General features: G+C 43.5%; 1 protein-coding gene across 1 annotated transcript in view; it reads right to left on the bottom strand.

Moving 5' to 3' along the window:
- The window catches only part of LOC115137077 (forkhead box protein P1-B-like), a 119,590-nt gene that overhangs the window by 61,554 nt on the left and 32,482 nt on the right, over positions 1 to 25,554 (bottom strand). The window contains 1 exon segment of the mRNA XM_065027697.1: positions 1,940 to 2,065. Within this exon segment, the coding sequence (XP_064883769.1) occupies positions 1,940 to 2,065 (126 nt within the window).

Genomic DNA, 25,554 nt, shown 5'->3' with positions numbered 1-25,554 from the left:
TATGTCTTTTGATGACCTGTTCCAACTCAATACAAAAATCATTATCCCCAAGTATGCTGTGGAGAATGCCAATGTTGTTGCACTAAAGGGGTCTTCTAGTGCTTTCTCTATGTGTGGGTTTGTCCTTCTAGCTAAAGTGTCTGAATAAAGAGGCTGCTCCACTGCAGGAAGACCAAATATATTATAAACTCATGCACACACACATTCTGATTATGCACGAACACAGCCATTGAATTTATGTATTTAATTAGTGGAGTTTGTTACTCTGAGATAAATAAACACTTGTGGCTTGTCATTATGACAGTTTCAACATAGGAAAAATGTTACATAGCCTACAACACTACAGAGGAGGCAATTTAGCATTTTTATTTAGATAGTATGACCAGCCAGCCTGTGCTCTTCACAACTACTGGGCAGGGAGAAGAGAAAAAAGGCCCCGGCTCTCTTTTCAATAGCTGAGTGACAGGTTGGGCAAGATCTCTGTATACATTAATAAATTAGAATTTTAATTTTGTCTTTGTCTGCGGGAGATGGTCTAGTACTTCACTACGTACCAACAACTGGCTGTACGCTGGAATCCTCCATGTGGCCCCCACTGTTGACCTCTGCTGCACAATTCCCAGCCTGACTCGGGAAACTGTTTAGTTTGATCCTTTCAACTTATTTGAATCCTGACAAATACGCACACAACTGAAAGGTCAGCACAGTCATATTTCATCCGCTGGAGCTATTCCTGAGACATCTGCACAACAAAGAGCCTCTTTCACTACCTGACATTAGACCTAGCTGCTACAATAGCTCATTAAAAGGGCCTCCTTTGGGAAAGGGGGTATTAAATATTAGATATACACACACATACAGAACAGGCCTTCGTATTAATTATCAAATATGCCCTGAAGTCGTTTGCAATTTCACACTGAAACAAACAACCCCTCCTTGTTCAAACAAAGATACGCATCTGAGGCAGCTCAAACGGCTGATCTGAAATTAACGTAAATATTGCATCAGATACGGATAGCTGTTCCTATTCAAAAGCAGCAGAAAAGATGAAAAATCACAAAGGCTACCCAAATAAATTCCACGCATCCCTTACCCTCTAATTATTACCCCCCCCACCCCATCCGCACACCCTGTCTGCTCCCTGGTGCCCCCTCCTGCGAGTGGTGAAAACAGTTGATCCTCAATATGAGTGAGTGAGTGAGTGAGTGAGTGAGAGTGAGTGAGTGAGTGAGAGTGAGTGAGTGAGTGACCAAATAGCTCCTAAAGCATGTCCAGGCTCAGATCTCTGCTGGAGAGTTGGAACCCTCACCTCATCTTCCCCTCTCTCATCCTTTATCCTCTTTCTTCTCTTCCTTTATCCTTCCTATAAACAGGCCACTCATCCTTCTATCACATACTTACCACACTGCTACAACAGGCCTCGACCCACAACACAAATACTGCATGTGTGCATTATTGCCTTGGCTTTAAAAAGAAATAAATACATAGAATACATAAATATTTCCCAGAAGGTGATTTCTGTGAGTCTAGGCTATATACAATCCTGTCTTTTCTACATAGTAAGTGTCACAGTCTGAAATGTATGTTGTTGACCACCATTGCAATCCCCACCCACGAACACACAGACACACGAGCGTGGTTGGTCTGCAACCGTCACTCGCTCTGCCTCTCTTAATTTCCTGTTTATGCAGGTTGCCTGGTGCACCCCCCCCGACAGACAGAAAGAAAACAGCACGCAGTGTACCATAGAAAAGATCAAGAAAGTTCAGGACTCCATTGTTCAACTTAATAAGTGACTTTTACAACCGTCCAACCGCTTGTGTTTGTCTTGAGGTTTACAACCAGGAAGTAACAATATGACAGTTGACTGGTGCAACAGCAAACAATACCGTTTGCATGTTGCTAACATGAAATACTGTATGAGAGTGTGTTGTAGTACCTGTAGACTTGGCTGCTTCTCACTGCCTTTGGGGGATTTTAGACCGGTGCCTTGCTGAGGCTGCAGCTGTTGTTGTTGTTGTTGTTGTTGTTGTTGTAGAAGGATCTGTCGAGCCACTTGGAGAGCCTGGAATAGAGATTAAAATGATGGTGGGTTAAAAAAAGGAACAACATTCAAACTAAAAGCAGATATTTTATTGTGTCTTGGGGCTCAACCATTTTCTTGAGACCAATCGTATTGCTTTTAACACAACAGATGTAACCCAAACGACAACGTGTTCTCAGACTGCAGATAGGCAACAAAACAAAATGGACATTATAAAAATGTTTTCCACCCGCGCCTCGTTCAAACACATTTCCATAGTTTCCTCTCAACGCACAAACAAGAATCAGTTGACAAAACAAACTTGTGGATAAAAAAAGGACAAAAATCAATAGCAATCGGCCAGTGAAAATATTTTTCTGTTGATAAGTGGCACTTACAGTAAACAGAAAAAGAGATCGGTGCTTTTTGATCCTCCTCTCCCTCTGTCCCCCCCCCCCCCTCTAGAAAGCAAATAAAAGGTTTATTGCTGCTCCAAATATCTGTTAAAGGACACGGCCTTCTCAGTGGAAAACAAAATACAGTGCAGTCACATGTTTATTGTTCCAGCTACTCCCTTTTCCCTCACGATAAATAATCAAACATGCCATCCAGAACAAACAAAGCCGGGGAGCTGGGAAAAAACAGTGGTCATGAAAACCACACTGATACCAAGAAAAGCAAGCGCGTGTTCCCACAGTGAGCCGCCAGTCTCACACCTACACCAGTAAAACATCTGAGTAAATAACTGGGCTCATTCTTTCCATGTTCCTCAGACGCTTACTCCCACAATTAAACAAACTTAAACAAACAGTCAGTCGGGGGCACATCCAAGCCCATCTCGCACAGCAGAGTTATAGTCCTCAAGTCAATTATTTGATAAGTTAGGTTGATTGCCATACGGAGTCAAATTAAAAGCAGTATGTTGAAGAAGAAAAGGGGGGAGGTGCTCAGAGGATGTAAGATGGAAAGTTAAAGAAACGTGTGAAAGAGTAAGAGGAATGTGTGAAATATCAGAAGGAAGAAGGTATGGTGAAAGAGTTATAGAGAAAGAGGAAGAGAGAGTGATAGAATAAGGAGTTGATCTGTAGGCCTGTTAAAGCTCTATAAAGGAACAGATGAGAGGGGAGTTCAGCTCAGACGCGGGGGCAAACAGCTGTGCGCTGGTCTGTGTGTATATGTTGACCTCTCTCTAACACAGGCCTGTGGGATGACATCATGAGGCAAGAATATGACCACAGGCTACAGAGGCCACTCTCCTGGCGTGTCTCTCTCTCTCGCTTTCTCTCTCGTGAGAGGAAAACCTCAAGCCCACACATTCATAAAATATAGTATACACTTTTCTTGTGACAGAACTCATGAATACCATTTGTATCTCTGTGTCCAGCATGAAAGAAGTTAGAGGTAGTTTCATGAGCCAATGCTAACGCTAACGCTAGTTAGGAATTGTGCTAACACTAGCTAGCAATGGCACTAGCGCTATTTAGCAACTTCCTTCAAACTGCACGCAGAGACATAAAATGGTATCTACGAGTTCATCTGACTCTAGGGAAGTTGATAGAGGGCCTAACTGCCAAAATCCCGAAGTATATATTTAATGGGCAACACAGTTTGTTTTTAATTATCCATTAAACAATTACTACTAGGGGGCTCACTGCATTGCAGATCTAGAGGCGTCACAACAGACCCTGGTTCGTTCCCGGGCTGTATCACAACCGGCCGTGATCGGTAGTCCCATAGGGCGGTGCACAATTGGCCCAGCATCGCCCGGGTTAGGGGAGGGTTTGTGGCGGGCCGGGCAACTGCAGGCTGACCTCGGTCGTCAGGTGAACGGTGTTTCCTCCGAAACATTGGTGAGGCTGGCACTACTACTAGTGTGATGGTTGTAGCCAGCAATTGTCCCATTAACAAGGGACAATTGTCCCATTAACAGCCATATTAGCGAAGTTATTTCATTTCAAACTTCACATTTCTCTAGTATAGGCTACTTATCGTAATGAACGATATCAGAAAAATGCTTATAACAAGTGATCGGTTTTGTCGGTGTCGCTAATTTCCGGTTTATCATCCCAGCTCTACTAACACTTAAGAAATCCCGCACAAGAGCAACGTAATACAAGAAGCTCAAGTCGTAGGTAAGTATTAGTTGGTAGGTAAGTATACAGTACTGATGTAAAATGAGCAGCAGGAAGTCAAGTTTAATAGACAATAGAACACAAATGACCGAGCTGTATAATGGAAAAGAGAAGAGCGGGTTCTTATTCTAAGAGAGAATGACTTTACCTGGTGAGGTAGCCATGACACAACAGAGCACAGAATAGTTTAAAGCCAAGCCCACGGATTACTACAGGGCAACATTCAAACGTCTTCTCTAACTTACGACACACAGATGTTTTGGTGTAACGTGTCTGGTTTACTAGCGGGGGGTGTTGGAACAAGGATACTTGAGTCAACGGGATATCATGGGAGTTTCAGACACTTGTGGAAGAAGATATACGTTTCTGGGAACCATTGGCCAAAAAAATTGGGCAAAAAGCCTACATTATACTATAATCAATCAGCAGAAATACAGTAACCGTGACACTGCAACGCCACACTGTATTTTCTCATCATCCAAGTTGATCATCAACTAGAAACTATTTAATACTTTTATATTTGACAAAAGTGAGAAAATACAAGGAGACAATAATCACTTCTTAGTCAGACTGTTTAGGCACTATGTTTCACCCATTGACTTTGTAAAATTGTTTTAAGAGCAAAAGACACAGGATGAGTCAAAATGACTTTGTTGTTATTGAAAAAGAAGGAGCTAAAACGGACTAGCTGGGGAACCTATGCAGAGTGTTTCCGAGGTGAGGCCCGGCTAGAGGCTGAGGAATGATTTGTTGTTTAACAAGGCAACTGTAGCTGGCCGCCTTGAAGAGGCCTAATGCCGTGCTAAAATAACCCATTGTGAGCTGTCACTGTGATGTTTACACAGCACCCACTCTTCTCTTCACACACACAGCCCTTCTCTCTCACCCTCTTCTCTCTCTCCCCACTTTCCCTGGAATTCATCTCTTTTTGATCTCACATTCAAAGGTACTGAGCCTTGATCGACGTACAAGTCTGAAAAGCAGCTCCAGACGCCTGCGATAAACTGCCAGCGGATGACAGGCCGGAGCATCTAAAGAGCAGAGAAATGAGGAGAACAGCATGTTGTCTGGGCACTACAATAGCACAAATCAAGAAACATATTAGGTGGAACTGATCAGATACAAAAACTGCTCAAAACAGATAATGGTGACGAAGTTGCAAAGGGAACAGGAGCCAATCTTGCTATTGTGAAAAGCAGATGTAATGCTAAGGGGCTAAGCTATAGCTGTACAGTATGAGCTAGGACAAGGAAAACTACAGTATTTAAAACACACACACGCGCACGCACACACACAAACGTACAGAGTAAAAATCCTTCAGGAACTTTTGATTAGAAAACACCCTCCAGGATCAGACAAGGTCTTATCGTCAACAAAAGACGATGCAATTTGGTATCCTTGTCCATGTCATTTGGAATCCTCTTTTATTTTTCTATTTCAAATGTGTTCAAAGTTCACACTTTCCCTTGTGTTTAACGGGTCTGCCTCAATAAACACGGCTGCCTTATCTGCATATACTTTCACACCATATTAGTGAATATAGTCTCTGAAAAAGGCAGGAGCAGCTCTCATGTCCCAGGGCTATCTAACAGCGATAAGGGATTGGGCTGAGTAGTGGATGTCTTTATATGCAGTCTGCACATTATTTACAGGCTTTGGGTTTCCTGCTGTTTAAGCCAGCTCTGGGTGCCATACAAATCCCTGCTCAGAGAATTACCACAGAGTCAAGTCTTCGCTTTGATTCAGCCCTGCACCTTTCACCATGTTGTAATTGTACGCACATTTTGGACATGTGACCGAGGGCACTTTTTTATCTCTCTACATAATCTGTTGGCTTAGAGTAAACTAAACAAAAAAAATAGCAAATAACTAAAGTCCAACTGTAGAGGAATTCAAATGTGCTGGTTATAATGAGAGTCTAGCGGGCAGGCTACGTTACACCCAGAGAGGAGACCGACAACACTCATCCTCCATTTCAAACTGACAGACAAATAATAGAAAAATGTGAGCCAGGTCAAAGAGGGTGGCTGTGTGAAAAACGAGAGGGCTCCATTCAGGGTGGCTCCACTGGGAGAGGGCTGGTGAGAAATGAAACGAGGGTCTGGTCAAGTGTGTTTGCTCAGACGCATCAGGAGAGAGCCCTCTTTATTTCCTCCGACTCACCAATGTCCTCCAACCCCAACGCCAGGGAAGACCTTGAATGTGAAATGGTTTCAAACAAATTGCCCCTAATTGCTAGAAGATGTGTGCGCAGGTGTAACCGGATCCCTGTGGTCATTGTGGAGACTGGAGGGAAACAGGGAGCAGTGGAGGAGAGGAGGAGTAGAGGAGAGGAGAGCAGGGTCCAGTGCTGGCTGTTTACTCAGTGGCTGGAGTTTATTAGATAGGAGACCAGTGCTCTCAGACGGCCAGCAAAAACCCAGCTAATAGGTTAGTTCTTAATAGTCCTGCTCAGCAGACACAGACCTTTCTCCTCCCCCGTCTCAGGCCTCGATGGGCTTGCGTGGTGATGGCCTAAATGTCAAGGTTCTCTGCTCAACTTTCTGAGTGAGTGAGCACACGTCTCAACTCACCTGACATTTATGGCCCTGGCTCTACCCCTACCCCGGATCCAAACAAAGGGCCCTTTGCACCTCAGCTGCAGCCCTGTGCAATAAGCTCCCTTCTCTCTGGCTCCTCCTGGTGTGATGATCGCACTGTAGGCGAACTCCCTCCTATTGATCTACGGACAGGAAAGACGTTCCATATTTGTACTTTATTACGCTGTCTATTGTAAGACCGGTGGTGAATTTATTGAAGCTGGGAAAGTTACTAACACTCATTGTAACTAGTAAGAGGATGTGGGTGAGGAGGGGTGGGGGCTTTGAGTGTGCAAACATATAGTAATAGAATTAACTTATAAGTGTTAACAATAAGTGTCATTTTAATCGAAATGCCTTTGATTTGACAGAATTCTTAAACATGCGACTGGATAAGCAACGGGAGGATTGTGTCTATTTATTTTAATTGCGTTTTTCTTTTTTAATACTATGGCCGTTTATCTGTAATGCAAAGTAGGCAGGGCTGGATTCCCAGTAAGTATGTCATTAATGCCATTTCCAAAAAGCCTCTCCACATGGAAAACAGGCACCCATGTTCAAACCTCACGCTTTACAGGCCCTCTGAAAAACACTCTCTAACCCATGTTTAGATATCCAAACTAATTCACGTAGAATACATAAATAAATCAACGTTTTGTACCCACTTCAAACCATTATATTCCCTTCCTTTGCTGCACTTTTCAACTAATCTATTAATATTTATGACAAGACTAAACATTTCAAATTGCCATGTTTAAACAATATAAAGCACAGCATGCAATTATATAAGTTGCAAGCTGACTTCAATAAAGAAATCCCATTTTGTTTGTTCTCCACATAACAGGTAATGCAATGGCTTGACAAATGTTTTCAGGGGGAAAATGGAGTGAAAGAAAAACAGGGAAGAAAATTAAGTTTTTAAACATGAGTGTGGATGGAAGAGGGGGTTGTGGAGCGGGACTGATGATGGACGGCAGGGAGTGAAGGGAGGGAGAGGAGGAGGGAGACAGAAAGAGAGAGGGTAAAGAGAGGAGGGGACACGGAGCAGGCGCAGAGAGGAGAGCAAACAGTGGCCCACCAGGCGGGCTCCACGCGGAGCCTGGTACAGCAGTGTGACCGGCAGCCCGGGAGGTCAGCTCAGCTATGCAGGCCTGACAGCTTCCGCTTGCTGTGTACCGCCGGTTTGTTTGGATTCTCCAGGCTTGCTTAGCCAGCAGCTTAACAACAGATGGCAAAAAGAAGGCCCCTGTTCAAAGAGGTCTGGATAAACACATACATATAAAAAGACAAGCACACGTACTGTAGACACAACACACACACACACAGAGAAGTGTCATTTACGATCAAAGTAACAGGGCCAAAACCTACACTAAATTAGACGAATGGAAGAAAATAACAATAGCTTCCACTGTCTTCACACAGGCACACACACACACACACACACACACACACACACACACACACGCACACACACACACACACACACACAGTTTTGTCTGATTATAGGACAACAACTTCCTATCATGATTCAATAACAATGAAAATCTCTCTGTGAAGACCTTTCCATCCCTGGCATTCAACAGTTATTAAATGAATAGTGTGTTTATTACTGCTTTAGAGTGGTGTAAACTCATAAACACCCTCCTAGACTACAAGGGAAGCTGTCAACTAAATATTGTTTCCCTCATGAGTCGCTCTTCCACCTCAATTACGCCTTTCAACTTCCCAGGCACTGTATGATAAAGTGGCCGTAAAAATCATTCACATTAATACACCATTGTGCATCTGCTGCTAAAGGTAATTAAAGAAGTAAATGACTCATAAGAATAGACATATTAGCCGCAAAATGAAAGGCAACTGGGCTGCCTCATGAAAATATGTACCATTAAGATACCGCATTTTCATATTCAGGGTAATCAGCTCCACTAGCCTGATGCTGATTTAATCCACTTCACTTGGAAAGTCTATCAGAGCGCGTCCGCGTGTTACTCTTTCTCCCCCTGGTAGCCACGCTGCATTCTGCTTCAGCACCGCCAGTGAATGGCACCAATGAAGGGAGGTCACACAGAGGCAAATCAGTTGGGGAGCAGTCAATGCTTTGGTTTCACTTAGATGGCAGAAAGAGAGGGAAAAGAGAGGGGGAGATTAAGTGAGGAGGGGAAAAAAACGAGAGATAAAGAATAGAAAAAAAAAAAAAAAGAGATGGGAACAATGCAAGGCAGACCTCAGTCTGTACCCTCCTCTCTCCCGCTGCCCTTCCCTTTCCAACATGCACCACCTGGGTATGCCCACCCCCAAGTCGATAAAACACGCAAAATGTCCTGGGCATGCCAACGATCTAGACAGTGCTTAGAAAAACATCCATGTTTCGTTTGTTATTGCATTTTCGCCTGCGGAGTTGCATCAGGTAGTGGTTGGCGGTGTTGTGCTTGGGAAAAGGGAGCTTCCAAAAACGAGGATTCTGAGGAGAAGTCTCCCGGGTATAGTGTTTAGAATGGGAAGGCCTTGTTGTTCTAGGTCTCATACACATTACACAACTTCATCAACAGAGCAGCTAACTCCCAAGTCACTCCCAGTAAAACCTCAAATCTCTGTTTTGTGTGGCACTGAATATAGATGAATACAGACAGCCTGTGTAACATTACAGACACAATGCCCCGCTACAAAGCACTGCTTCAGGAGGAGACTGATATTCTGCATCAGACAGTTGACACAAATGTGGGGGACTCAGACTGCTTAGGGCACTAGCTCCTTCTGTGTTGTCTGTTGATCGTTCCTCAGCTCCTCTACTATGGGTTTACTACTATGCTGCTCAACCTTCTGAGACCCCAAAGTAAAGTCTGCCTATAAATATGAAGCCACCAATCAAAAACACCTAAAAAGGTAGTGACATTGCCTGGAGCCTATCACTGCTGTGAGGGCAGGATAACATGATGTGCTCTGACCCTAGAGAAAACACACCATCTTAAGCAAAGCTTGTCGTTGATTTCACAAACGCAGAATTTGACCAAGTGATAATGGCACGGAATCCATCTCTTGGTTGCTACTGCAATTGAGCCTTTATCTGTGGTATACTCATTAAACGTTAGAAAATGGCTTCTATCATAGCTACACTGATCCCAAGCTTCATATACTGTATATGTGCGTGGCCAATTAGTCTATTTTCAAGTCATCTGACCAAAGCACCAGTTCCAATCCAAGTTCCAATGCCGTTTAGCAAAGTCCAAGTGTTTACATTTGTTGGATGACATGAAAATAGAGCTCTTTGGCCACGCACATCAGCGGTGGGTTTGGTATCCACATCCACATCCACATACAAAGAAAACACCATAGCTACTGTAAAATATGGAGATGGACCTTTGATGTTATGGGGCTATTTTGCTTCCACTGGTCTTGGGGTCCTTGTTAACCTCTTGAAGCTAGGGGGCACTATTTTTATTTTTGGAAAAATAACATTCCCAAAGTAAACTGCCTATTTCTCAGGACCAGATGCTAGAATATGCATATAATTGACAGCTTAGGATAGAAAACACTCTAAAGTTTCCAAAACTATAAAAATATTGTCTGTGAGTATAACAGAACTGATATTGCAGATGAAATCCTGAGAAAAATCCAATCAGGAAGTGACTCTTATTTTGAAACCCCTGTCTTTCGATGCATCCCTATTGCCCATTGAAAGGGATAACAAACAGATTCATTGTTCTGTGGCTTCCCTACGATGTCTACAGCCTTTAGACATAGTTTCGGGCCTTTATTTTGAAGAATGAGCGTAAACGTCCACATTGCGTAAGTGGTCAGTTGTTGGCTCTCAGTGTGATTTTTGCGCTAAACAGAGAGGTAGCCATTTTTCCTCCCGGTCCTAATGAAAAGCAAACTGTCCCGGTTGATATATTATCGAATAGATATTTGAAAAACACCTTGAGGATTGATTATAAAAAAACGTTTTCTATGTTTCTGAATTTTGAATTTTGAATTTTTGTCTGCGTTGGCGTGACCACTATTTCCGGTGGATTTCTAGGCATAACGCATCAAACTAACGGAGGTATTTGGATATAAAAGATATCTTTATGGAACAAAAGGAACATTTGCTGTCTAACTGGGAGTCTCGTGAGTGAAAACATCCGAAGCTCATCAAAGGTAAACAATTAATTTGATTGCTTTTCTGATTTTCGTGACCAAGTTACCTGTCGCTAGGTGTACATAATGTTTTGTTTGTATATCGATAAACTTACACAAACGCTTGTATTGTAAAGCAGAATTTCAAAATCTGAGACGACATGGTGATTAACAAAAGGCTAAGGTGTGTTTCGCTATATTTCACTTGTGATTTCATGAATATGAATATTTTCTAGTAAGATTATTTGACCGTTGCGCTATGCTATTTAGCGTAGTTGACGATAATTCTCCCGGATCCGGGGGGGGGGTGTTCCAAGAGGTTAAGGTCAACAGCATCATGAACTTCAGCAGTACCGTGCTATTTCTGCCAAATATCTGGTTACCTCTGCCGGGAAGCTAAAACTTGGCCGCAAGTGGATCGATCTTCCAGAAAGATATCCCCAAGCGCACAAAATCTAAATTTTGCAATGGCCATTTCAGTCTCCGGACTTGAAACCCATTGAAAACCTGTGGTTTGAATTGAAGAGGGCAGTCCATAAGCGCAGGCGAAAGATATCAAGGATCTGAAAGGATTCTGTATAGAGGAATGGTCTAAGATCCCTCTCAATGTGTTCTACAACTCATAAAACATTTTAGAAAAAGTGTCCGTGCTATTATCCCCACATGGTGAGGTATTGAAAGGTACTGAAAACAAGGGTGTCAAAAAAAATGTTTTACTTGTTAAACAGAATTTCTTTCTATGAGCAATCGCATTACTATAAAATAATATAATAAATGTAAAACATGGGAGCATACAATATAGCTCAGTATTTTTAATTAATTCTTTTATATAGTCATTTTTGCAAATCTTTATCAAGGGTGTCAATTTCAGACCCCACTGTACATAATTTGCTACGGATTTCCTTTGTCTTGACCTGGGACCTGAAGGACGTAAATCCCCCCTGTATGAGGTCTATGAGGTGCCAGTGGAGGAATCCCAGTGTGGTTGGAGTGAGAGTTCCTCTACGGGAGAATATTTCTATAAATCACAGCGACCCCAATTGGCCATGGCTGTGGATTGAGTTGCAGTGGAGAGGCAGCTCCCTGGGAATACCACTGTCTCTGTTGAAGTCATTCCAAGATGGGTAATATGATCCCAGACAGACAGGAATAAAGGAAGAGAAAAAAAATCTAATTGCTTTGGCCATAAACTACAATGATCTCCTGGCTGGTTCTGGAGTCTGGACAGATCACCAGTCAGCTTGGACTGACGTGATTCATCGTAGTGTTCTGAAGTAAGAATGCAAAGACAAAAGAGTGGCCATACTCCTTTGGTTTGATTATGACTTCCTCTGCCTTTCTAGTGTTAACGTGGATACTCGGCATTACTCAAAACACTCACAAGTAGGGTTGCAAAGCTACTGGTAATTTACCAAACTAATTTATACTTAAATAACAAACAAAACATTTTTCTTCATATATAGTATTCATTTTTATATATGTGTCCATATTGTCCATGAGTTTCTACTAGTGGATAGTCCATATGGTTCAGGAGAAAATAGCCTAATGCATTTAAAAAAAGAAGAAGCATATAATCAACAATACCATTATATCTGCAACTCTTCCAAATATTAACGTTTTCACAACTGCCACCAGTTTGACCCCAAAAAATGGACAAAATAAATCAATATTGACATAGTAAAATAAATAAGTCTGTAAAAAAAAGAAAGATAAATGATATTTCATGCATAAGCCCTCATAGTCAACACCATCGTTATTCACTGTTGATGGTTTATATTTAGGATAATATTTAGCATGTGATACGGCCACACAGGGGGCAGAGATAATTACAGACACCTGTGATAATATGAAGTACCCAAAAAGGCCACTAAATGACATCATATGCATTTTCCCACAAAACTTAGTTTACTGGTAGTTTACTGGAAAACTTAGTTCCCAGTAATATACCCTCCCTTTGCAACCCTACTCACAAATCAGACATTTTCCTTCACTTTGGCGAGGACAATTGTGAGGAAAGTAACAACAAGTCATGGGGGAAAGTCGTGTAAGTGCATGTAAGCACTTTTAACAAACATAACATCCTGTAGTAATTAGCATGCAAGGCGCAGCATGGTGACAGAATTGGCCGGCTTCAATCAGCCTGAAGCCACTTTCAGCACACTGCATAGACACCTCCTGAGCTGCATTCTTCAATAAACGTCACAGGAGAAGATGATCACAACGCAAATTAAGTTACGTGCCAAGCTTAAAAGGCTTACATAAACATGTGATGGAAATATTGAACAATGGTGACTGTGGTGAAAAAGAAACAGGCTTCTGTATATAATCTGTCTTGATGAAACAAATTAATTTGAAATGAATGCAATTAGGTGATAAATCTATCTAGATGCAGGAATCAAGTTTTATTTATTTTTTATCAGCGTTTATATCTGCTTTGTTCTCATGTTGTCGTTTTGGTCTCATCTCCTTCGCTCCGTGTGTGCACCTTCCCATGTACACATACACACACATACACACACACACACACACACACACAAAGCCACTTCCCCCTGCCACTCACGAGAGATCATGTCTTCCTCTCTGACAAGCGGTTTCAACTCGATATTTGTATTTGAGGTCTGGTCCAACAGAATTGGTCATATGGACACCGAAACCCATTGTGTGGAGAAGGAAACCTTTCTATCAATACTCTTTTTATATCTCAACTCCTCAAATTGCGCAGAGCAGACACTACTAAAACGGGAGTATCAATGAACATTGATTCTGGTAAGTTAATGCTCAGACAGAAGGGTGTGTTCAAAAACAATTAAACTGTTCTACCTTGTTAGCTAGCAAATAAATACAAGTTGGCTAAACTTGAAATATAAAGATTAGCTGGCTCCTCGCTAGCATGTGGGCTTGTGTTTGAGAGATTGTTTATGAGACCTGTGTTAATTAAGCAATACGGCACGAGGGGGTGTGGTATATTGGCCATATAACACAAACCCCCGAGGTGCCTTATTGCTATTATAAACTGGTTACCAACGTAATTAGAACAGTAAAAAGTAATTTGGGTCATACCCGTGGTATACGGTCTGATATACCATGGCTTTCAGCCAATCAGCATTCATGGCTCGAACAACCCCGTTAAAATGTTTATATAATGCCACTACAAGAAGTTAGTCATTATTAGTGACTGTGCATTATGCATGGTTCTGGTTAAACTTGTAACAAAAAGGTATTTTCAAAGACAGACTTGAAAGACCGATCAGTGATTATTGAAAAAAAAGCAGGTTAAACTATTTTGATAAAATAATTACATTATTAGTGGGTCTTATGGTTGAGGAAGTCATATTTAGCCTAGGTATAATTCTACAAGCCCGGAATTCATTAGATTATTGTTGACTGTTTGAAATGCAGTGTATTTGACCTTTAATTGTGCGAACAACCTTCTTAGATATATATTGTGAATCACCCATAAGTTTGTAAAAACTCAATATATGATTTTAAGGCCATATCGCCCAGTCCTATGAGAAACACACGGTGCAGTGAGAATGAAACAAACCCAAAGTGAAAAGCTGGCATACAGTAAGTAGCCCAAACAACAAGCACTGCAGGAACCAAGGGCATGTGGGCTATAGAGCGGGGGGCCAGGAGGGAAATGACAGACTGCTGTTCAACTCCATTAGCTGCTATGTGAGAGGGGTGCATCTAGCAGCACACGACCTGTGAAGAATCTTAGATCTCGCTTTATCTTGGAATGGGATTGCCACATTAATTCTTGGGAACTGTAATCTCTCAAGCAAATCAAATTACTCTCATTAACCGCAGAAGAAAACTGCCTCTGTAATAAGTATGTATGAAAAAGTATTTATTACCAATAATCACCTCTTTAACATGAGCCAGCTTACAACGGCTTTTATTTTAGCTGATTACGTTTAAAAATGAGAAACAGGAAGGCCGTTTGTGCGAACACACACACACACACACACACACACACACACACACACGTGTCTGTGATACAGTGATTAAAGGGGAGGGTATAGAGATAGTGCTTTAGGGGCCTTTGAGAGGACATGCCTTACCTAGTCATAAAAGCACACCTCGGTCTTTAGGCCAGTGCCAGAATCCCTCTCAATGGGTTCGCTTGGAGGTGAATCACTAGAGAATTTACATGTAAAGCAGCCCGTGTCATCAGCCAAGCAGTGCCTGCACACAAAGCTGTCCATGGCAACTCAGTACACAGTCACTGACCGCTACATATTTGAGAATGTTTGTGCGGATCACTGCCAGACTCAGTGCAGACACTAGCATAACAATGCTATTTCTGAATCATAGACAGCTGCTGACATTGTTTCAGCTCAACTCATTTACATAATTTTGGTCGTCTGAAAGCCCAGTGCGAATAACAGTCAAAAAATACATTTGCATTATGCATTTCTGCAAATAGAGAAAAACAAACTGATACTTGTATACTTTATCACTACGCAGGGAGTGAACTCTTTGCTCTCATTCCAGGATACGACATCATTACTTCAAGTAAATGTTGCCAAGTATAATTGCTCTGCTCGTAAACATAGCAGACACAGATATCTTCTCTATTTGAAGATCTGAAGTTTCTCCCCCAGAAAATTGTCAATTAATTACATGAAAAAAATGTAAGAAAAAGTAAGAAAATACATAAAAAAGACGATAAATATGAATTTCCTCCATTAAATCAATTATAATTTGAGGTCAGCGGTTAATTCATTTACAGGCTTAGCATAATTACCTGTTTTTCCCTCATTTACATTTTAGTCATTTAGCAGACGCTCTTATCCAGAGTGACTTACAGGAGCAATTAGGATTAAGTGCCTTGCTTAAGGGCACATCGACAGATTTCTCACCTACTCTGCTCGGCGATTCGAACCAGCGACCTTTTGGTTACTGGCTCAACGGTCTTAACCGCTAGGCTACCTGCTGCCCTGGGACACTGCTATCCCTGCTATTCAAGTAACACACTCCAGTGATGATTAAAATTCAACATCTATTCCAGGGGGAACGTGTCTTTCAAAATACAATGCAGAAATATGGAATACATCAAAGCAAAACCCTGTAGTATGCCATGAAGAATTATCAAATCAAATTCTTATAAGTCACATGCTCAGAATACAACAACTTGCAGTGGAATGCTTACTTACGAGCCTCTAACCAACAGTGCAGTTTAAAAAAAGTATGGATAAGAGATAAAAGTAACAAGTAATTAAAGAGCAGCAGTAAAAAACTAACAATATATACAGGGGGGTGCAGGTACAGAGTCAATGTGCGGGGGCAATGCAAATAGTCCGGGTAGCCATTTGACTAGATGTTCAAGAGTCTTATGGCTTGGGGGTAGAAGCTGGTTAGAAGCCTCTTGGACCTAGACTTGGTGCTCCGGTACTGGTTGCCATGCGAAAGCAGAGAGACCAGTAAATGACTTGGGTGGCTGGAGTCTTTGACCATTTTTAGGGCCTTTCTCTGACACTGCCTGGTATAGAGGTCCTGGACTCTGTAGCGCCTTGCGGTCAGAGGCCGAGCAGTTGCCATACCAGGCAGTGATGCTCTCGATGGTGCAGCTGTAGAACCTTTTGAGGATCTGAGGACCCATGCCAAATCTTTTCAGTCTCCTGAGGCGGAATAGGTTTTGTCGTGCCCGCTTCACGACCGTCTTGGTGTGCTTGGACCATGTTAGTTTGTTGGTGATGTGGACACCAAGGAACTTGGAAGCTCTCAACCTGCTCCACTGCAGCCCCGTTGATGAGAATGGGGGCGTGCTTGGTCCTCCTTTTCCTGTAGTCCACAATCATCTCCTTTGTCTTGATCACGTTGAGGGAGAGGTTGTTGTCCTGGCACCACACGGCCAGGTCTCTGACCTCCTCCCTATAGGCTGTCTCATTGTTGTCGGTGATCAGGCCTACCACTGATGTGTCATCTGCAAATTTAATGATGGTGTTGGAGTCGTGCCTGGCTGTGCAGTCATGAGTGAACAGGGAGTACAGGAGGGGGCTGAGCACACACCCCTGAGGGGCCCCTGTGTTGAGGATCAGCGTGGCGGATGTGTTGTTACCTACCCGCACCAACTGGGGGCGGCCCGTCAGGAAGTCCAGGATTCAAGTTGCAGAGGGGGAGGTGTTTAGTCCTTAGCTTATTGGTGAGCTTTGAGGGCACTATGGTGTTGAACACTGAGCTGTAGTCAATGAATAGCATTCTCACATAGGTGTTCCTTCTGTCCAGGTGGGAAAGGGCAGTGTGGAGTGCAATAGAGATTGCATCATCTGTGGATCTGTTGGGGCGGTATGCAAATTGGAGTGGGTCTAGTGTTTCTGGGATAATGGTGATGAAGTGAGCCATGACCAGCCTTTTAAAGCACTTTATGGCTACAGACATGAATGGCAGGTCACCTTAGTGTTCGTGGGCACAGGCACTATGGTGGTCTGCTTAAAACATGTTGGTATTACAGACTCGGTCGGACAGGGAGATGTTGAAAATCAGTGAAGACACTTGCTAGTTGGTCAAACGCATGCTCGGAGTACACGTCCTGGTAATCCGTCTGGCCCTGCAGCCTTGTGAATGTTGACCTGTCTAAAGATCTTACTCACGTAGGCTACGGAGAGCGTGATCACACAGTCTTCCGGTACAGCTGGTGCTCTCATGCACGTTTCAGTGTTATCTTCCTCGAAGCGACCGTGGAAGTAGTTTAATTCATCTGGTAGGCTCGTGTCACTGGGCAGCTCTCGGCTGTGCTTCCCTTTGTAGTCTGTAATGGTTGGCTAGCCCTGCCACATCATCCGACGAGCATCAGAGCTGTTGTAGTACGACTCGATCTAAGTTCTGTATTTCCGCTTTGCTGTATTTCCGCAGCTAGCAGTGACTGGAGTTTGGCAGCAGGACAAAGTAAGGCAGAGCTGCCCCATGGCTACAGCTCTCCTATAACTTCTCAACCTGCCCATAAAGAGGACCCACCCCCCGCCCGTCTGCCTGTGCATGGCGTCTCCTGTGATTCATGCTGGGCAGGTGAGACAGACAGCAGGGGGGGGACTCAGGTATTTACAGTAGCAGGACTGGAGGGGATGTGGTGAGACAGTGAGGAGTGGCACACAAACTTGTGATCTGTGACTATGCATCATGGGAAAAGAAATGAGCTATTCTGCAAGGGTGTTCGTTATATAAATGATACTGCTTTACACATAAATATTGTCAAATTGGCACCCTCAAAAGGTGTTTAAATATGAATAGGTGGGGTTATTTATTGTGTTTTAACACACGAGTTCCACCCCAGTGAGACACACTGCACAATATTGCATAAACACTTTGTAAACATGCAGCTGTTAAGATAATTATTTTGATTGCGGGACTCTCAAGGCTTTCTTCACCTCCTCAACATCTGTTTGAAATATGGGGCAAAACCGGCATTCTGGCTAGAGCTCAGGTGGTTTAAATAGAACACACACACTTCTGTGTATAAACATAAATTTTTCCCCTCTAGCTCGGTGGCGAGTCAGCGAAAAGGCAGAAACTGCAGCTCCCCACAGTACAGTCCACCTGCCAGGAAGAGATCCTTTTCTGTTCTCTCCTCCAGCTAGACCTGTCCCAGAGAGATGCCGGAAGACTGGGAGAGAAGCAAAGACATGCTGTTGTTGGATTCTCTATCATGTACTGCACAGAGCAGAGGGCAAGGGACAGTAGGTCCTTTATCTATGGGATATACCAACGTAGAGCTAGGAAAGACATTATATAGAATCACGAGATGCTGTCTCATGTTATACTGCACCAGTGCTTCATGGATGGATCTACGTAACAAATACTGTAGATGAAAGTAACAAACAAATAAGACATTTGGTAGAATAAGCTAGCTAATATGCAAGCACTGTAGGTTATTCCACTACAGGTAGTGTTGGCTCTGTAGCAGTGACCCAGGCTGTTGGAGAGAGCAGAGGGAAGGGAAGGTGTGGGATAACCCAGCAGCCAGGCAGGCACACTCCTCACCCCTTAATCCAACTGGCCGTTTCTCAATTTTACACATCACTCTTTGACACTTTTACATTAGAAACACAGCCCTCTCATGACTAAAATATTTTTCTCCATTCTCTCGCTCCCTCTATGGCGAGGGAGGTAATGAGAGATGGGTGTCCATTTCCCAGTCTCTTTTCTTTCCTCACCAAATCAACCGCAAATAACCCACAGGCCTTTGAACCCCGTCTTGATTTTGCTCTTTAGATAAGGACAATACTTATTGTGTTCATTGCGCTTGAGAGCGACGGCAGGGAGTACAAAGTCACTCCAAGATATAGACAAATACAACACAAAATAGACAGGTTCATCTGCCTGAACTCAAAGGACAATTTCAAGTGAACTCATGGAGATGAGCAAATATGGTGATACTGCAGCACCAGCTCGGGACCTCTCATCAAATGGAGGGGAAAAAACGAATGTTGTAACTTTATTCAAAATCCCCTCATACTGGTTCAGTATGTGTGCATGTTAAATATGTGTTGAAGTTCCTATGTATACCATAACCCTGGTTTGAAAGGGTAAAGCAGGAAATGGACTAAACAAACATAGCTGGTGGAGCTCACATAGACCCTCCCCTGACGCAATAGAACCCCGCAATGAATTCCCAACATGCATCAGTGTGCTGTAGCCCCGGTGATGCCCTCGGTTGTGATTGTGCAGGGGGAGGCTGAGGAGTACAGAGTATTTACTGATGCGGTTATCTTGTCCTGTGACAGGCAGAATCAATCAATCACCACACCGTGGCTCGGCTCCGCCGCGCATTCCAGGCACAGCCCCTCGCTTCTGGGGGAGGAGATGGCAGTGTTAGCCAAGCCAAATGTGATCAACCAATGCAGTTCCCCTGTGCCACAGCTATCTGGGATGAAGATGCTATTATCTGGACGTGAGCAAAGTGATGAAGACAGCAGAGAGAGAGAGAGAGAAGTCCAGGTGGATCTTAGCTTCCTCTTAAAGGCACAGCGCCTCTGTTCTGGGAGCAAGGGGGATACATGACACTGTGTGACACCGCTGTTGCCTCTCTTGTACAGATCAAGGCGACAAGCATTTCTACGCTGAAGACAAGTTTGAATGAATTATCAGAACGTGTATTTAAAAAAAATCTAACATGTCCGTCTACCACAATTACATACCAATTAAAGACACAATCCTGGGAGGTACTCCTCAAACTGACATTTCACATCAATCAATCAAATGTATTTTATAAAGCCCTTTTTACATCTGCGGTTGTCACAAAGTGCTTATACAGAAACCCAGCCTAAAACCCCAAAGAGCAAGCAATGCAGATGTAGATGTAATTCCTTAAACAGATTTAATGACATGCATGAACGTTTTTATGGAGGTTACTACGTTTGCATTAAGCAATGAGGACAAATGAGTATAGTGTTTAGACTGCAGATAAGGGCTGGTAATTCAGAGCTCTATATTTATGTTTCATATTTATCCAATTCAAAATACCATCTTTCTGATTCAAACTTTCTTTTGCATGTTAATGTTTAATAAGGGACCTTGGCTATCCATGGGCACAATTATTAAATATCCGCAGAGATATTTGTTTTTTTATAAATCATACTCTCAATTTTGTACTTATCTGATATATACATGGGTTGGTCGTTTAACAACCATAGGGCAAAACATATGGGGTTGACTTAGATTGTTGAAACATGTAAACTATACTTTGTCTCCAATGTTCATTGAAAACATAAATGCATTTTCACAATGAGCACTTGTTATCTCTCAAATACATCATTACAGTTATTAGTTAGCTAGCTAGCTAGCGGATTTTTGCCATTTCAGTATAGACGTGACATCAGTCCAAAAAAATCTAAACAAGACATGGTATCAAGAACGAAATAAAACTAGCTGAAACAAGTCACGTACGATTCCCCAAATGGCAGCTTCTTGTTATTGTTGCCAGCCATCTCGCCATCAGAATCACAAAAACACATGGACTTCTGCCCCATTTGAAGCGTGCGCAAAGTTTTCGTCAAGTTGTCAGCTAACCCGTCTATAGGAAATGGCTTTAAGACCTGTGCCTTTTAGCCAGTCATATCCTCAACAACAGACATAATCCATTGGTTGCCAGGGAATGTTGCTTATGGAGAAACGACAATTGCATCAATATAGTAATTAACAGATTGTTTATAACGTTGGCATGTATCATGATATGCCATAATGTCGCAACACGGATTAGCCTGTTACAATCGGCAATGATTACACAAATGTTTATCTGAGGCCCGACAAAAAGAAAATTGACTGCTTGCATAATTATGAAGAATATTACACAAGTGGAGTAGTGGGGATTGTTATATGGGAGGAAGTTGTGTCGATAAGTGCAGACATTAGGGAAATGACTCTGCCTCTCTCTCACACACACACACACATAAACACACTTCCAGAAGTATCAGCCACAGCAATGTGTTTGCATATGAACACTGGCAACACCTGCACACATACACACAATTGCATAAAACAAGATAGCTTATGCATTGTAAATGTCCACACAACTACATTATACAGACAAAGGCCCTTTAGGTTTTATATGCCAGTTTAACGTTTATGTGAAATACAAATCATGATTTACATTTTTTTTTAAACAAAAAACATAACAGCATCAAATTGCTTTGTGTCGTGAATATTGACAGAGCAATCTATTCCACGTTCTATTAATGTTCTAGTGTGACAAATGTAGATGTTGAGAAGATACAGTACCAGTCAAACGTCTAATAAATATTTATGTAAATATACAGTACCAGTCAAAAGTCTAATAAATACATAAATATATATATACAGTACCAGTCAAATGTCTAATAAATATATATGTATATATACACTACCAGTCAAAAGTTTGGACACACCTACTCATTCAATGATTTTTCATTATTTTTACTAATTTCTACATTGTAGAATAATAGTGAAGAATATCATTTGTTTAACACTTTTTTTGGTTACTACATGTGTGTGTGTGTGTGTGTGTGTCTATATGTGTTATTTCATAGTTTTGATGTGTTAATTCATAGTTTTGATGTCTTACCTATTATTCTACAATGTAGAAAATAGTAAAAATAAAGAAAAACCCTGGAATGAGTAGGTGTGACCAAACTTTTTACTGGTACTGGATGTATGTATGTACAGTGGGGCAAAAAAAGTATTTAGTCAGCCACCAATTGTGCAAGTTCTCCCACTTAAAAGGATGAGAGAGGCCTGTAATTTTCATCATAGGTACACTTCAACTATGACAGACAAAATTAGAAGAAAAAAATCCAGAAAATCACATTGTAGGATTTTTTATTAATTTATTGCAAATTATAGTGGAAAATAAGTATTTGGTCACCTATATACAAGCAAGATTTCTGGCTCTCACAGAACTGTAACTTGTTCTTTAAGAGGCTCCTCTTTCCTCCACTCGTTACCTGTATTAATGGCACCTGTTTGAACTTGTTATCAGTATAAAAGACACCTGTCCACAACAGTCACACTCCAAACTCCACTATGGTCAAGACCAAAGAGCTGTCAAACTGTAGACCTGCACCAGGCTGGGAAGACTGAATCTGCAATAGGTAAGCAGCTTGGTTTGAAGAAATCAACTGTGGGAGCAATTATTAGGAAATGGAAGACATACAAGACCACTGATAATCTTCCTCGATCTGGGGCTCCACGCAAGATCTCACCCCGTGGGGCCAAAATGTTCACAAGAACGGTGAGCAAAAATTCCAGAACCACACGGGGGGACCTAGTGAATGACCTGCAGAGAGCTGGGACCAAAGTAACAAAGCCTACCATCAGTAACACACTACGCCGCCAGGGACTCAAATCCTGCAGTGCCAGACGTGTCCCCCTGCTTAAGCCAGTACATGTCCAGGCCCGTCTGAAATTTGCTAGAGAGCATTTGGATGATCCAGAAGAAGATTGGGAGAATGTCATATGGTCAGATGAAAAGAAAATATAACTTTTTGGTAAAAACTCAACTCGTCGTGTTTGGAGGACAAAGAATGCTGAGTTGCATCCAAAGAACACCATACCTACTGTGAAGCATGGGGGTGGAAACATCATGCGTTGGGGCTGTTTTTCTGCAAAGGGACCAGGACGACTGATCCGTGTAAAGGAAAGAATGAATGGGGCCAAGTATCGTGAGATTTTGAGTGAAAACCTCCTTCCATGAGCAAGGGCATTGAAGATGAAACATGCCTGGGTCTTTCAGCATGACAATGATCCCAAACACACCGCCCGGGCAACGGAGTGGCTTCGTAAGACGCATTTCAAGGTCCTGGAGTGGCCTAGCCAGTCTCCAGATCTCAACCCCATAGAACATCTTTGGAGGGAGTTGAAAGTCCATGTTGCCAGGCAACAGCCCCAAAACATCACTGCTCTAGAGGAGATCTGCATGGAGAAATGGGCCAAAATACCAGCAACAGTGTGTGAAAATCTTGTGAAGACTTACAGAAAACGTTTACATTTAACATTTACATTTAAGTCATTTAGCAGACGCTCTTATCCAGAGCGACTTACAAATTGGTGCATTCACCTTATGACCTCCAGTGGAACAGTAGTGCATCTAAATCTTTTCAGGGGGAGGGGGTGAGAGGGATTACTTTATCCTATCCTAGGTATTCCTTAAAGAGGTGGGGTTTCAGGTGTCTCCGGAAGGTGGTGATTGACTCCGCTGTCCTGGCGTCGTGAGGGAGTTTGTTCCACCATTGGGGGGCCAGAGCAGCGAACAGTTTTGACTGGGCTGAGCGGGAACTGTACTTCCTCAGTGGTAGGGAGGCGAGCAGGCCAGAGGTGGATGAACGCAGTGCCCTTGTTTGGGTGTAGGGCCTGATCAGAGCCTGGAGGTACTGAGGTGCCGTTCCCCTCACAGCTCCGTAGGCAAGCACCATGGTCTTGTAGCGGATGCGAGCTTCAACTGGAAGCCAGTGGAGGGAGCGGAGGAGCGGGGTGACGTGAGAGAACTTGGGAAGGTTGAACACCAGACGGGCTGCGGCGTTCTGGATGAGTTGTAGGGGTTTAATGGCACAGGCAGGGAGCCCAGCCAACAGCGAGTTGCAGTAATCCAGACGGGAGATGACAAGTGCCTGGATTAGGACCTGCGCCGCTTCCTGTGTGAGGCAGGGTCGTACTCTGCGGATGTTGTAGAGCATGAACCTACAGGAACAGGCCACCGCCTTGATGTTAGTTGAGAACGACAGGGTGTTGTCCAGGATCACGCCAAGGTTCTTAGCGCTCTGGGAGGAGGACACAATGGAGTTGTCAACCGTGATGGCGAGATCATGGAACGGGCAGTCCTTCCCCGGGAGGAAGAGCAGCTCCGTCTTGCCGAGGTTCAGCTTGAGGTGGTGATCCGTCATCCACACGGATATGTCTGCCAGACATGCAGAGATGCGATTCGCCACCTGGTCATCAGAAGGGGGAAAGGAGAAGATTAATTGTGTGTCGTCTGCATAGCAATGATAGGAGAGACCATGTGAGGTTATGACAGAGCAAAGTGACTTGGTGTATAGCGAGAATAGGAGAGGGCCTAGAACAGAGCCCTGGGGGACACCAGTGGTGAGAGCACGTGGTGTGGAGACGGATTCTCGCCACGCCACCTGGTAGGAGCGACCTGTCAGGTAGGACGCAATCCAAGCGTGGGCCGCGCCGGAGATGCCCAACTCGGAGAGGGTGGAGAGGAGGATCTGATGGTTCACAGTATCGAAGGCAGCCGATAGGTCTAGAAGGATGAGAGCAGAGGAGAGAGAGTTAGCTTTAGCAGTGCGGAGCGCCTCCGTGATACAGAGAAGAGCAGTCTCAGTTGAATGACTAGTCTTGAAACCTGACTGATTAGGATCAAGAAGGTCATTCTGAGAGAGATAGCGGGAGAGCTGGCCAAGGACGGCACGTTCAAGAGTTTTGGAGAGAAAAGAAAGAAGGGATACTGGTCTGTAGTTGTTGACATCGGAGGGATCGAGTGTAGGTTTTTTCAGAAGGGGTGCAACTCTCGCTCTCTTGAAGACGGAAGGGACGTAGCCAGCGGTCAGGGATGAGTTGATGAGCGAGGTGAGGTAAGGGAGAAGGTCTCCGGAAATGGTCTGGAGAAGAGAGGAGGGGATAGGGTCAAGCGGGCAGGTTGTTGGGCGGCCGGCCGTCACAAGACGCGAGATTTCATCTGGAGAGAGAGGGGAGAAAGAGGTCAGAGCACAGGGTAGGGCAGTGTGAGCAGAACCAGCGGTGTCGTTTGACTTAGCAAACGAGGATCGGATGTCGTCGACCTTCTTTTCAAAATGGTTGACGAAGTCATCTGCAGAGAGGGAGGAGGGGGAGGGGGAGGAGGATTCAGGAGGGAGGAGAAGGTTGCAAAGAGCTTCCTAGGGTTAGAGGCAGATGCTTGGAATTTAGAGTGGTAGAAAGTGGCTTTAGCAGCAGAGAGAGAAGAGGAAAATGTAGAGAGGAGGGAGTGAAAGGATGTCAGGTCCGCAGGGAGGCGAGTTTTCCTCCATTTCTGCTCGGCTGCCCGGAGCCCTGTTCTGTGAGCTCGCAATGAGTCGTCGAGCCACGGAGCGGGAGGGGAGGACCGAGCCGGCCTGGAGGATAGGGGACATAGAGAGTCAAAGGATGCAGAAAGGGAGGAGAGGAGGGTTGAGGAGGCAGAATCAGGAGATAGGTTGGAGAAGGTTTGAGCAGAGGGAAGAGATGATAGGATGGAAGAGGAGAGAGTAGC

This window comes from Oncorhynchus nerka, linkage group LG2 (assembly GCF_034236695.1).
Source record: "Oncorhynchus nerka isolate Pitt River linkage group LG2, Oner_Uvic_2.0, whole genome shotgun sequence".
NCBI classification, from domain to species: Eukaryota; Metazoa; Chordata; class Actinopteri; order Salmoniformes; family Salmonidae; genus Oncorhynchus; species Oncorhynchus nerka.
The sequence above is the reverse complement of the archived record's forward strand: the minus strand, read 5'-3'. Positions and strand labels throughout refer to the sequence as shown.